This window comes from Nuphar pumila, chromosome 12, assembly GCF_984573655.1.
Source record: "Nuphar pumila chromosome 12, dmNupPumi1.hap1.1, whole genome shotgun sequence".
In the NCBI taxonomy this organism is placed as follows: Eukaryota; Viridiplantae; Streptophyta; class Magnoliopsida; order Nymphaeales; family Nymphaeaceae; genus Nuphar; species Nuphar pumila.
In genome coordinates this window covers 19,322,589-19,334,905 of record NC_143260.1, presented here as the reverse complement: position 1 = coordinate 19,334,905, position 12,317 = coordinate 19,322,589, and the positions used below count along the sequence as shown (strand labels likewise).

At 41.2% G+C, this 12,317-nt stretch overlaps 1 protein-coding gene across 1 annotated transcript; it reads right to left on the bottom strand.

Annotated features, from left to right (window-relative positions):
• Window positions 1-3,131: 3,131 nt before the first annotated feature.
• Window positions 3,132-9,987, bottom strand: LOC149820209 (auxin response factor 18-like). Its single transcript, XM_089982210.1, has 14 exons — window positions 9,500-9,987; window positions 7,923-8,041; window positions 7,662-7,757; window positions 7,513-7,569; window positions 7,283-7,435; window positions 6,587-6,671; window positions 6,224-6,314; window positions 5,935-6,099; window positions 5,581-5,694; window positions 5,421-5,496; window positions 5,169-5,328; window positions 4,417-5,078; window positions 4,154-4,344; window positions 3,132-3,913 (listed from the first exon to the last, which is right to left on the bottom strand). Exons 1-14 carry the CDS (start codon window positions 9,642-9,644, stop codon window positions 3,811-3,813), a joined length of 2,217 nt encoding a protein of 738 aa, XP_089838336.1. The 5' UTR covers window positions 9,645-9,987; the 3' UTR covers window positions 3,132-3,810.
• Window positions 9,988-12,317: the final 2,330 nt, after the last annotated feature.

Sequence of the window (12,317 nt, the reverse complement as noted above, 5' to 3'; positions counted from 1 at the left end):
ACCACTCCCCTTGATTCAAGGGGAGTGGTTGGCCTTGACCTTTCAAGGCCAAGGTCAACACTCCAAACAAAAATTCATTTTTTTTTTTAAACTTCTTTTTTTTTTTTGAAATTGGTATGGGCTACCCCCCCCTAAGGGGCGCCCAACCTACTCCCTTAAATCGTGGGTCCTTGCCACCCACTTGTTGAAATGCCTTTTTAAGGCCTCCAAGTTTGCTTTTTGCAAACTTTTCAAAAATGCTTTTCCAAATGAGTTCTTTTGAAAAAGTAACTTGATTTTTATTTTTAAAAGCTTGGGTTGAGGTGGGGCCCCATGCCAACCACCTCTTATAATGCCCAAAACCAACCTCTTTAAAAATATTTTTGAAAAAACATCTCTAGGTTTTATTAAATTTACAATTCACTTATGAGAAAAACCCCATTTACTTGTTAATTAAATGAACATGTTTAAATTAATTTAAAAACTAAAATTTTAAATTACATTTTGTGAATTAAGGTCTAACTTATAATATTATATATTTAAATTTCCAATTTCGACGAATTTAGACCTCGATAGAACTCGTATTTACCGATATACCTTTTTTCGCCAAATTCCATGAAATAACAAGGAATTCTCCTCGTTTAGACTCCAAATTTGGAGTGAACCTAATTAAATATAATATAAATCTAATTTGCAGATATCAAGGTTCAATTCATCGCGATTTACCCTGAATTGTCTCGTTAAGCGAATCTACACGATTCAGAACCTAAAAAGGGCAATATACGACAAATTTACGAGTTGCGCTCGCGTAGAAACAAGAAATTCTCAATACTGAAGCACAAATCAAATAAAATTCTTCAGAAAAATAGTGGGTCTTACAGCAAAGCCCTAAAGAGATAGAGTTAAATAATAAAGAAGCATACACTTGCATACATTGTTTGCATTCAATCCCTAAATTTGGGAGAGTTGCATTTCAGACCTAAGTCTAAGTGAGCATGAATAGATCTCCTCAATATGGTCTTACCAAACCATACTTAAATCCTATATACATAATGTCAGCTGGGACATAGTCTAGGCTTCTAAGGTTTGCATGGAAATGAAGCTGACATTTAAAGATTAAAGATTTAGATAATATCAAAGCAAAACAAAGGTACAAATTCGACCGAACGAAGATGGGTCCCATTACGGTCGCCAAAACTATAATCATTGCAAAAATTTTCCTCTGGTTCCTATCTTTTCTTTCTCTTTTCCTCTCTAGCCTCTATTTCCTTTTTGAAGAAGAATAAAAGATATAAAAGAAGAGAGAAGAGAAAAGAAAAAGAAAGAAAGAAAAGAACTCTTTTGCAAAGGTCTCACTTGACCTTTAAAAATATTTCGTAATTACTCGCCTCCGTTTTTAAAAATTTATGAAAAAATAGAGAGACAAGATTCGCTCGTTGGTACGAGATTCAACCGTTACTGGTGTCTTTACCAAGGGTAATTGAACCAAGGATTGAACTTATGCCTTTTGCTTTACCTAAATATTGTCTAAGAATTTATTCTAAGTCTAAAATGCACAAAGAATCATACTTGTGCAATGTGAATGCAAATATGTATGCTTTTGAGAAGAATAATTCAGAAATCTTGATTTTTCCAAGTGCTTTTGAAATAAGTTTGAGAAACTTTTAACGAAATATTTTCAAAAGTTTAATTTTGACTTGGAAAACTGAATTTTGGATCTAGACTTGAATTTTGAGATTTGAAAAAGGAGATTTTAAAATTCTGAGTTTGAAATAATCAAAAATTGACTTAGATTGATATTTTGAATTTGAAGAAGAAAAATTTGAATTTGAAAATGAATTGCCATCAATCCAGTTTATCACAAGCGTACCAAACATATTGAGATTGATTGCCACTTCATGCGCGAAAAAAATTAAAGTGGTCTAATTCAAACGTGATTCATTCCCACACATTCTCAGTATGCGGACCTTTTCACCAAGGGGCTTGGCACCAGTCATTTCTCTTGTCTCAAAACCAAGTTGAGCATCCTCAATCTGCACACTCCAATTATCAAGGGAGAGATCAATACCAATAATCAAGGCAATGTGTTAGCCTTGTTATCGCTAATCAAGGAAATGTGTTAGCCTTGTTATTGATAATCAAGGGGATATCATTGACTATTAAGGGAACACGATAAGAAGTGCATAAGGTTGCAAATGTATTCATTTTTTTGTTAAGTTTGTGTAATCTATATATGAACTGTACTATGCTAATTCCATGATTTTTAATTCCATGAGAAAACAAAAATATTCTCGTATTCTCGATTCTATTTTCTTTCACAATAACAATTTTGCTCTCTTACTGTGAGGTAATGGGCTCTAGAGTGTTGTTTAATTGCAATCTTAGAATCACCCTTGCTTCAACAGATTACCTTGTGAGGGTCTGTGAACTCACCAGAGCCATAACTAGTCTGCACTGCACCAAGAACTCTGTTTCTCCAAAATTACATGGAAAATTGATGCATATCCAGAACTGAGATGCAATACAGATTGAAGATCTTCAACAAGAGTTGAATATTCAAAGCAAAAAAGAGTATTCAAGTTCAGAAGAAAGATACTGTTCCACTATGACAATTAATTTAGAAGCATATTGGACTTGCAAATAGATTAGCATTAGAAGCTTCTAACTAAAGGTTGAGCAGGATTCTACAGTAGCTATGAGGTTTATTGCAGCAGTCTCTTAACCTCTCCGCCCCTCTTCACCTTACCTTAGTGAGGGTGGGGGCAAGTCGACCATAAATGTAGCCTCGGACTCCATATATAGAGTAAAAACAAAAAAAAAAAACTTGTTTACTTGAACAATTAACAAAATCGGCTCCCCTATGATCATTACAATTCCACAGGGTCAGCATAACTCTGATTGGTTCCACCCATACAGAGCCCAGAAATGAATAATAAAAAAGGTTATTTAACGAGAAGTATGATAATGCTTCATGAAGCTAGTGGAAGGTAGGGTGCATAAACTTGGCAACCTATCACATCATGCCAAATATGCAAAATTCTCATGCTAATCTATTAGCATCCCTCCATTTAGGATTTATTTTCAGAGGAAAAATACCCAACCACGTTTCATCTTCAAAACCATACTTTCTGATTTAGGACCAGAGAGAGAGAGAGAGAGCAAAGCCACCCCAAATATATGATATACGTAAACACATATGTACAAATGGTGGAAAAAGAGTCTTTTCCTTTTCCCCATCCATCAGCCGCTGCCCATGTCAATATCCTAACCCCCTACGCCTACAGCCTCCCCCACTCCACCAGTCATACCATATGCAGCACCCCACTAGGACGAAATATTCACAAATCCCTACAATTCAAATATTGCCCCCACTTTCTTTCCCCCCTTGCAATTCACCACTCTACACTGTTCACCTTTTTCACGCTAGTCTTTAGCTCCCTAGGCAGAGTTAAAAAAAAAAGAGTCAGAAATTATCTCCCATACAATCTTTTTCACCAAGTTAGCACACCCCCCCCCCCCACAATCACGAAGGAAAAAAGAAAAAAAAAATAGAAAAAGGTAACTGACTAAAGTCCACTCCCTGTTGTTCGAGAAACTGACAAAAAACATAACTTCCAACTTGACTCGGCCACCACCTTCAGCTTTGAGAACAGAGCATTCATTCCACTCCCCCAGAGCTCTCGTTTTGTAGAAACAGGTCTCCATCACTTCACCAAATGACAAAAGCCAATTGGGTTGTCGTTGCTTGAAAAAAAAGCAATGAAACTCAAAATCCTGCAGTAAAACCCCCACCTTCACCGCCACCACCACTTTCCAGGACATGAATACACTCTAGGCTTCATGGTTCAGCTCTGAAACTACTGGCTCAAGTTTCAGGCTTTTCACCTCTTCGCATGTGTAGATGAAGATCTTCCTCACTGTTCTACAGAACTCCCTGAAAAAATATGAAGAATCAAACATGAACTATGGAGACAAGTAGATGATAAGGAGGATTCTGAAATTCCACAACTGACTCTGGCCACTAGAACAAACTCATTCACCACGCAAAATTCTTGATTTGGAAGGGATGACAGAGTTTGGAACTTTGAATTGATTCTTCAGGTGCTAAACCATTGGCTTTAGCCAAAAAAAATGAACCAGGCAAAAGGTGGGAAAGAGTTTCATGAACACTTACTGCCATGGATAATCGGCAACTAGCATCATGTCACCTTCATCATCTGTAAAGACAACCTCCCATTTCTTGTTTGGATGTCGTAGCTCGCCTTTAATGTCAAACCTATGTTCTAACTCTGTTATGAGCTCATCATAGCCATCCAAGGTGGCCAGATCGACTGCCCTCCCAACTGCGATTCCTTGCATGTGCACCTACATTAGCAACGAAACATTTTTAAGGAGAGAATATAAAAACAGAAGAATTCGGAATTATTGCAAGCATACTTTAGTTCGGCTTCTTGTTGGGAAGCTCTGGCTACTCTGTATTTCCTTTGGCGATTGCTGTGTTGTCTTATTTGCTTCCTTTGTTAATTTTGAGAGCTCAGATTGAACGCCTGACTCAGCACATTTAGCATGACTGTGCACATCCTCAACAGCACAAGCAGTGAGAGCAGAAGGTGGTGGTGAATCATCTACAGCGGAAGATTGCTCAATCAACTGAAACCCAAACAATCTGCATCCTTCTGGCTTCGACTTTCTCTGAGCAAAGTGCTCAGGAAAAGATGGAGAGATGTTTGAGTTTGTTGCTGCATAGGAGTCGGTGGCTCCTTCAACTTGAGGATGGGAATTTATAGGCGTATGAAGTTTCATCGGGAGGTCACCAGCAGAGAAGCAGGAGACTAAGGACCACAGTGATTCTGTTTTATTCTCTTCTGAATGGAAGACATGCAACGGTGCTTGCACTCTGGGTGACAAGGTGTCTGGTTGGTTCATGAAAATATTATGACCATCTCTAGCTATGGAATCATGCCTCTTAGAACACCAGGTGATCTGATCCGGGTTAGGCTCCAGCTCTGTTGTGCCACTTAATGAGGTTAATTCATGATTCTGGGTCCCGCTTGGATACCAATATGAAGAGACAGACTCCACCAGGCTTTTGCAGATTCCTAACAATGACAATGCAGTAATAAAATTTACTTGGCATGAATCCTTTCACAAAAAATACAAGAAGGCGGTGGCAAACAGTCAGGCTTTACCAAGAAGAGAGAAGTCCACTGGTGAGTGGGGACGTTTATTTTTCTGTGTAACCTGCAATGGTGGAGCGGGAGCTGGAGCAGTTGAATCAACAACAGGTTCTATCTCCCATGGAGATACTCTGTCTGGTCGAGGGATGGAAGATGCTTCATCCCATTGCACCTGAAAAAATGTTAGAAAAATGGATCCAAGATTAGAGGTAGAAGGCATAATCAACCCCAGAGCTAAACAGGGCAGATCGGATAAAACTGAACCTTAAGTGATCTCCACTTTGAATCAGCCCATTGTGAAGCCACAGGTTCAGAAAATCCAACAATAGTACCCATGAACCTGACAGGAGAAAACAGAAACTAAGCAAAGATGGCTGGCATGTCATACCAAAATTAATCAGACACAGAAACGGTCTCCAAATACCTTCGTTCAGGAGCTTCTTCCCCCTCAAATATCATCTTAAACCTATTCCCTGCTGTAAATCCATGGTTCATTGATTCCAAGTACTTGTTCACACTAATAATAAACTGACTAGTCCTGCATTGCAACATTATCAGAAAACACAGTCAAAACTTGGCATGAACTTCAGAAAAATCCAATGTTATTGAATCTATAATAGATTACATAAAAGTGCAAGTTCATTCTGGCTATCATTTTGGACATCAGAAACCAAAACGGTTTAGTAAAACATGATTAGAAAACTTCCCAATTCTCAAACCATTATAATTTCAAGTTTTCAAAGCCAAGAGTGATATTCACAAATAAAAAAGAAATTACCTTGGTTTATAATAAACTGTAAAAAGTGTCCGAGAAACAACAGCATGAGACGCAGTTGCAAGAACACCAAGATGCATGCTCTGACTGGAGATTACCGAGGTAGGCATGGAACTTGATTGTTTCACTAGTCCCCTAATTCCAACACGGAGCTCTTCATTTTCACCCCTGAACATTTTAAGATTTATATTATTCAGCATTTAGCATAGACACAGGTTCCCCTTTGAAGACAGCATTCAACAGTGAAAGTGCAAAATCAAATGACAGAAAGGAGGCATGAAAGAACTAGTACCTAAGAAATATGAAGGCATCTCCTGCAACAAGCCTCTTTGATGTGACAAATGTGCTCCAACCAGTGGTTAAAAGATGCCTCCGGGGTTGACCTGTTGAAATTGTAGGCAATAAACCAACAACAAAATGAAATTTTTACAACCATGGGTGAGTAAAAATTCCTACACAATCACACAATACAATGATGAACAGAAAAGGAAGTGATCAAACACAAATCTATTTTAAAGCAAGTTAGTAGCAGCATTCAAAGAACTTTAAAATTTACAGTTACAGTACAGGCAACTTACTTGAAGAGTCTAGTTAACCATAAAATTTCATACAGTTTAATCTAGTTTAACAAAACAAGGAACATACAAATCCATACCTCTAAATATATGCTTAAAGCGCCATTCATAACCATGTAGATCCTTTGCAACCAATTCCTGAGTAGGTGTTGGCTGAGACATGTCCTGAACAAAGGGAAACCAATAAGCGATAATCATATTGCCAATTAGAACAAAAGGTGAAATAATCAATCAGGAAACAAATTGCTAGAATATAATGAACTAAAATGCAACTTTTCTTTTGTTAAGACATCAAAAACAAATTCCATTGAACATAATGAATAAAGTAGAAGTGAAGGTCACGAAAATTAACAAAAGATCTCCACATAAAAAAGGGACTTTTATGCAAAAAATGTAGAAGATTATTTCTGGATTGCCAATTCTAAATTATGGTTTTAACTAAATTAGGAAATTGTGGGGTTAACTAAATTAAGAAATTATAAAGTATTGGAGAATAGAAACAGTCTTCCAGGTAACGATAGTAACATACACTTGCTGTTTAACCATCCATGGACATAGTTTTATATTTCAAATTCTCCAGAAAAACCATTTTCAAACCTATTCTGCTTTCCGTCATGATAACACATCTTTTTCAATGTTCTCCAGAAAAGGGAAAAAACATCATGCAGAAAATGCCCTTGTCCAAGCTCCTCAGAAAATGAGATGGAACCAGAAATTAAAAAAAAGGAGACGGTATATACAGCTTGAAAAAACTAAGAACGAAACGAGAAACCCACCAGAGGAGGGAGACAATCATTGGCATGCCTTCTAAGAACAGAAAACCCTCCATGAGTGCTAGTATCAGAAGCTGTAAGAATCTTGCAGAAGGAACGAACATTAGGTTTGGGATCCTCGAGGAGGCAAGGATCAGGACTAGAAAGTTCAGCTTGCTGCAAAAGAAAAGGTTCAAATCATCAAATCGCCCAATAAAGGAGGCAAATAAGTGTGTGAGTGAAAAGAAAAGTACCTCTGGTTCAGGCAGTAAAGTAATTTGGGCATACACTTCATCTGTTTCAGGCTCAGCCTTCATAAATTACAGATTGATAAGCCATGAGGGAATAAACGGAACTACCATGCACCTACAAAGGAGAACTCCCCATTTTCTAGGTAGATTACCTGAAGACGAACGTTGACAACACGGCACAGTATCTTTGATGGGAGATCAAACAATGGGATCTGCTGATCTAGACCCTGGTTTGTCGAAGCCTCCAGCTACAGAAACAAGAAATGCACCCAAAGAGAAACAGCATAAGGGAATTTACACTCATGAGTCTGCTTTCTGAAAAAAGGAATCAAATGATTTTGGTGATCAAAATGCGGATGCAGTATGCGTTTCCATTGTGAAAAGCCAAGAACCAAGAATATGGTCAAACAGACCTGCTCCATGTGGCCTTGGGGAAAGTAGTAGACCCGCTCCCGTTCACGTGGTATCGTAACAAGCGGACCGGCACAAGCATGCCATAATTCTTTATAAAGCAAATCTTCCATAGGCTTGCCTGAATATCAGAAAAAGAAACGCACCAACCAAAGCGAAACCTCAGAAAAAAGAACTAGTACCTCAGCAAATTTTGCAAAAGAAGAAAAGCCAGGCAAAAGATACGGTTCACAGTGAAAAACCTTTGCTCAAAGATATAAAGTTATAAACCTCATCGCGGCTAGAAAATCAAGAACGCTGGTGGTTTCCAAATACCAAGGAGGGAGGAAACGAAGAAGAAAAAGGCTGGGCTTCCGAATATTCAAAAACCAAAGGGGTAACAGGAAAGCCTGGAGAAGTCCCTTTCCCAAACTTCCACAAAAAGATGTCTTGCAAAGCACATTAAAGATATTTTTGGTGGCCATACAACACCAACTGCTGTGGCAAACCCAAAAATATCCCAAAATTTCAGAGAATTCAGAGAGAAACAAATCGATACCAAACGAGAAAAAATAAATTCTTCTGGCCACAAACCATAATAGGGAACCAATAATGGAAATTTTCCGGGGAAATCCCAGAGGCACCAAAATGTTCGACAAAGTTATATCCGTATTAAATGAACAAAGACTAGCCACGGTGACCTGCAACTGAAAGGGTCTGGAAATAAGCACCCATTCCGAGAGAGCGAGGAACAAAATATATTCATCAGGACGAAGAATATTAAATGCAAACAACAAAATCTCGAATTTTATGACTACTCATGAGAGAGAGAGAGAGAGAGATTCTGCTACCTAGAAGATGGCCCATAATAAATGAAAACTGGGGTTGAAGCGATAAAACTCTAAAAAGAGAGGGAAAATGGATTAGAAACACCAAATACTCAGATGAGAAGTGCTCTGTCTTAAGAAAGAGGAAAAACGTAAAAGACAAGTCTGAAGAGCCAGAAGCATGAATCTTCCGCCCATAGCACCATCCGAAAACGAGGAACTTACGCAACACGCTTGATTTCTGCAAAGGTAACCGAAAAGGACGCTTCGAAGAGAGAATAAACGCAAGACATCCATAGTTCCGGCAATAATGCCGGAAAACCGCATCAAACCTTCCGTCAGAAGGAGAAAGCCTACTTTTAGCAAAAAAACGACAATCAACGGTTCGATGATGAATCCACAAACACGGAAGCACTCGAAAACACAAATTACGAAACCATCACGACTTTCCAATCTGCGGCAAATTGCCGCAATCGATCACGGGAAAGGAGCTCCATTTCAGAGCTTAATTCTGGAACGGCGAACAACCAGAATGGAACGGCTTCAAAGCAAAAAACCGATGAAATAGGCGTCCTTTGGTTCCATCCCTACGTGACAAACACCAGACGCGGAGAAACTAGCCAGTACTCACTTCACTCGGCAGCGCAGCTCCCGAAGAAGCCAAGCCGCTTTTCCGGAAAACCAGACGGAACCTCAGCTAGTAACCGTACGACCCGGCCGGAGAGCCGTGCCAGAAAACCAGGGGAGAGGGGGTTGGGTGTCAGAAGGCTTACCGGTCACATGCGCGTCCTTGGAGAGATTCTGCCTCGCGACGCCCGAGACCGGCGTTTGACCTTGACTTTTGGAGCCCGCGAGCGACTTGCCGAAGGCGGATGACGGCGAGCTAGGGCTGAAACTTTCCGCGGCGTAAGCCATCATCAACAGTCCCCTCCGATCTCCTCTCCCCGAAACCCTAACCGCTCTCCTCCTCCCTCATCATCAATAGCTCTCTCTCCCTCTCTCTCGTCCTCGTCGTTCCGAATTCCGCCCCCCTATAACGTTATCGTCACCTTAATAAATGTCCGATCAACTGCCAATTCCTTCGTTTCCTTCTCGCCGGGAACCGCTTTCTTTCGTCTGAAACCAGCAACCTTTGCTCCCCCCACCGCTCTCTCTCTCTCTCTCTCTTTCTCTCTGAGCGACCAAGCACGACAAAGGAAATAAAACCGAGGCAAAATGGAGAACAAAATGAGCTCCCCCTCCTTCCTTTTTGTGAAGGCCTACTCTGTCTCTCTCGCTCTCGCTCTCGCTCTTTTGTACCGTACGAGTTAACCTCAGGGTTAACGATTTAACCGCGGTTAAAGCCCGTCCTGTTGCTGACCGAGGTTAGGCCCTGCGGGTGGTTACTGGTCAGGGAGGGGCATTGGGGGAGGTGGGCCCCATCCCGTACGGGGCACGCTTGCCGGAAAAGGGAGCCAATCACCGCGGCGCTGCCACTGCTGACGGTGACGGCGCGCATTTAGTGCTTTTCCTCCTTCTTTGGTGGACCGAACCTCTCCCAACGGTAACGGATTTCACGGCCCTCGCCTTCCATACACAGGTAACACAGCAGGCAGAAGGCATCGCATGCGCACAGCAACCTCACTTGTGGTTGTGGTCACACCCATAAAGTGTGGGCCCCACTCCGTTCGTAGGGGGCGATTGAATTTTCGTGATGGACGAACGGACGAAGATAGTGTTCGTATTGGTTGCAGGGTGCGCAGCGTTGTGCAGTTTCTTGATTTTTTTTTTATTGGGGTATCAATTTACCCCTGTGCCCCTGGTTGGAGATGTCAGCGGCACGGCAGGCAGCCCGTGTTGCTTCCATGGTGTCCGGGGCGAAAATTATTCCTCCTTCAAAATACAAATGGACGTTTCTGTCCCTAAATCTTTTCCACTTCTTCTCTTGTGCACCGCTCACAAAAAAAAACACCGCCGGGTTTGATGGAGTTGGGCGACGAGCATGTATTATTGGGTAAGGCGGTCATCTCGACCAACAGTAATGGCAAATAGTCGGTTACGGTCAAAGAATAAATGATGTGCAGCCGTAGGCTGCGACGAGGCCTCTCCCCCCCCCCCCCCCCCCCTACTTCACTTCATGACCAAGGCAGGCACAAGTTTGCTCTACGATACAATAAACGATGATTTGAAAGTGTATTTATCATTAGTAATTGATCCTAAACCTGAAGTGGACCAAATTTGGATAATCAGACATGGATCCATGCCCATAGATGACATTTTAACATTCTTGCAAAATTTTCCATTAATTCACCTAAATCTGCAACTAAACTTTTTATACGATAACCGGTCTTGATCCATTCAGAAGACCCTTCCTCCACTTCATGAAATGCAAAAACTCCCTGGGACTGCCAGTTCCCAAACAGAGCCAACCGGCAGATATATGCACCCAACATACATGGTTACGTTCTACAATCTGCCACCACCTTATGAGTGCTTTTTAAGCTTAAGAGAAGGCAAAACATTTATATGCTTAAAAAGGCGTCCTTTTCTAAAGGGTCATATTGGTCATTTACAAGAAATAAAAGAATACCATAGTCATTTCAAATTCCAAGCAAGCCTTTCCACAAACCAACCAAAGATTCTCAATATGACTAAAACGCCCTCAATGCTTTACCTGGTTCCAAAACAAGTATTAACCCTCTTAAATGGGAGGGGGTACCGTCAGTTCTTAGCCCACGGAAGTCATTTATAATATGAGCAGGGATAAAATAGTCATAATATAAAAGTAGAAGCGCAATCTCGTCATTTTCCGTAACCACACTCTCCCCCGAACAGATAAGGACTCCGTGCGGGCGTAGGGCCCGCGCCATGAACGTGTCATCCTCTTGATCCTTCACACGTGTCAACCGCCTGCGTGGAGAATCTTCGATCTTTAAGGTGGTCCTCATGTTCGGTTGGCTCTTCTCGTCTGAGCATCCACGTCATCGGGGCCCGCAGCTACGTGTCATGATAGGATGCTGAAGGAGATGCCACGTGCCAGTCCGCCTCGTGGATTCCACGTGGGCAAATTTTGTTTTTAAAAACCATTGGCCGGCGTAAACTACGTATTTAATTCTGTCCGGCGGGACCCACCAGATATTTTTCCTTTTGTTGTCCACACTCCCCTCACCGAGAATGGTAGTGGTTCCACCATGCTTTCTGTTTCCACTGAAGCTGAATATTTGGATATTGGATCCTCTTGGTCCAGAACACGGAAACTATCCAGTTTCTTACCTCAGCTCCAACCCGATCAGACCCGGCTAGGGAATTCACTGTGTCAACAAAGTGAAGATGGTCGATTAAAAGGAATTCCCTTGCCGTGCATCTTGAAACGCATGAAACTGGGAATTCGGAATTCTAATTCCCTAAAATTATTCAGTCAAACACACCTCATGTCTCTAGACATGCACAACCCTGTCTAGCCTACCATCTGTCTGGGCTCCGCCTTGCCCCATTTGGACCGAGGATAGAAAACATGAAGCGGGGATGGAGGTTAAAATCAAAACCCGTGCAAGGATGGAGGGCAGAATTTTGAGATGAGACGAGACGAGAGTGGAGACCTTGTCCCCGGAT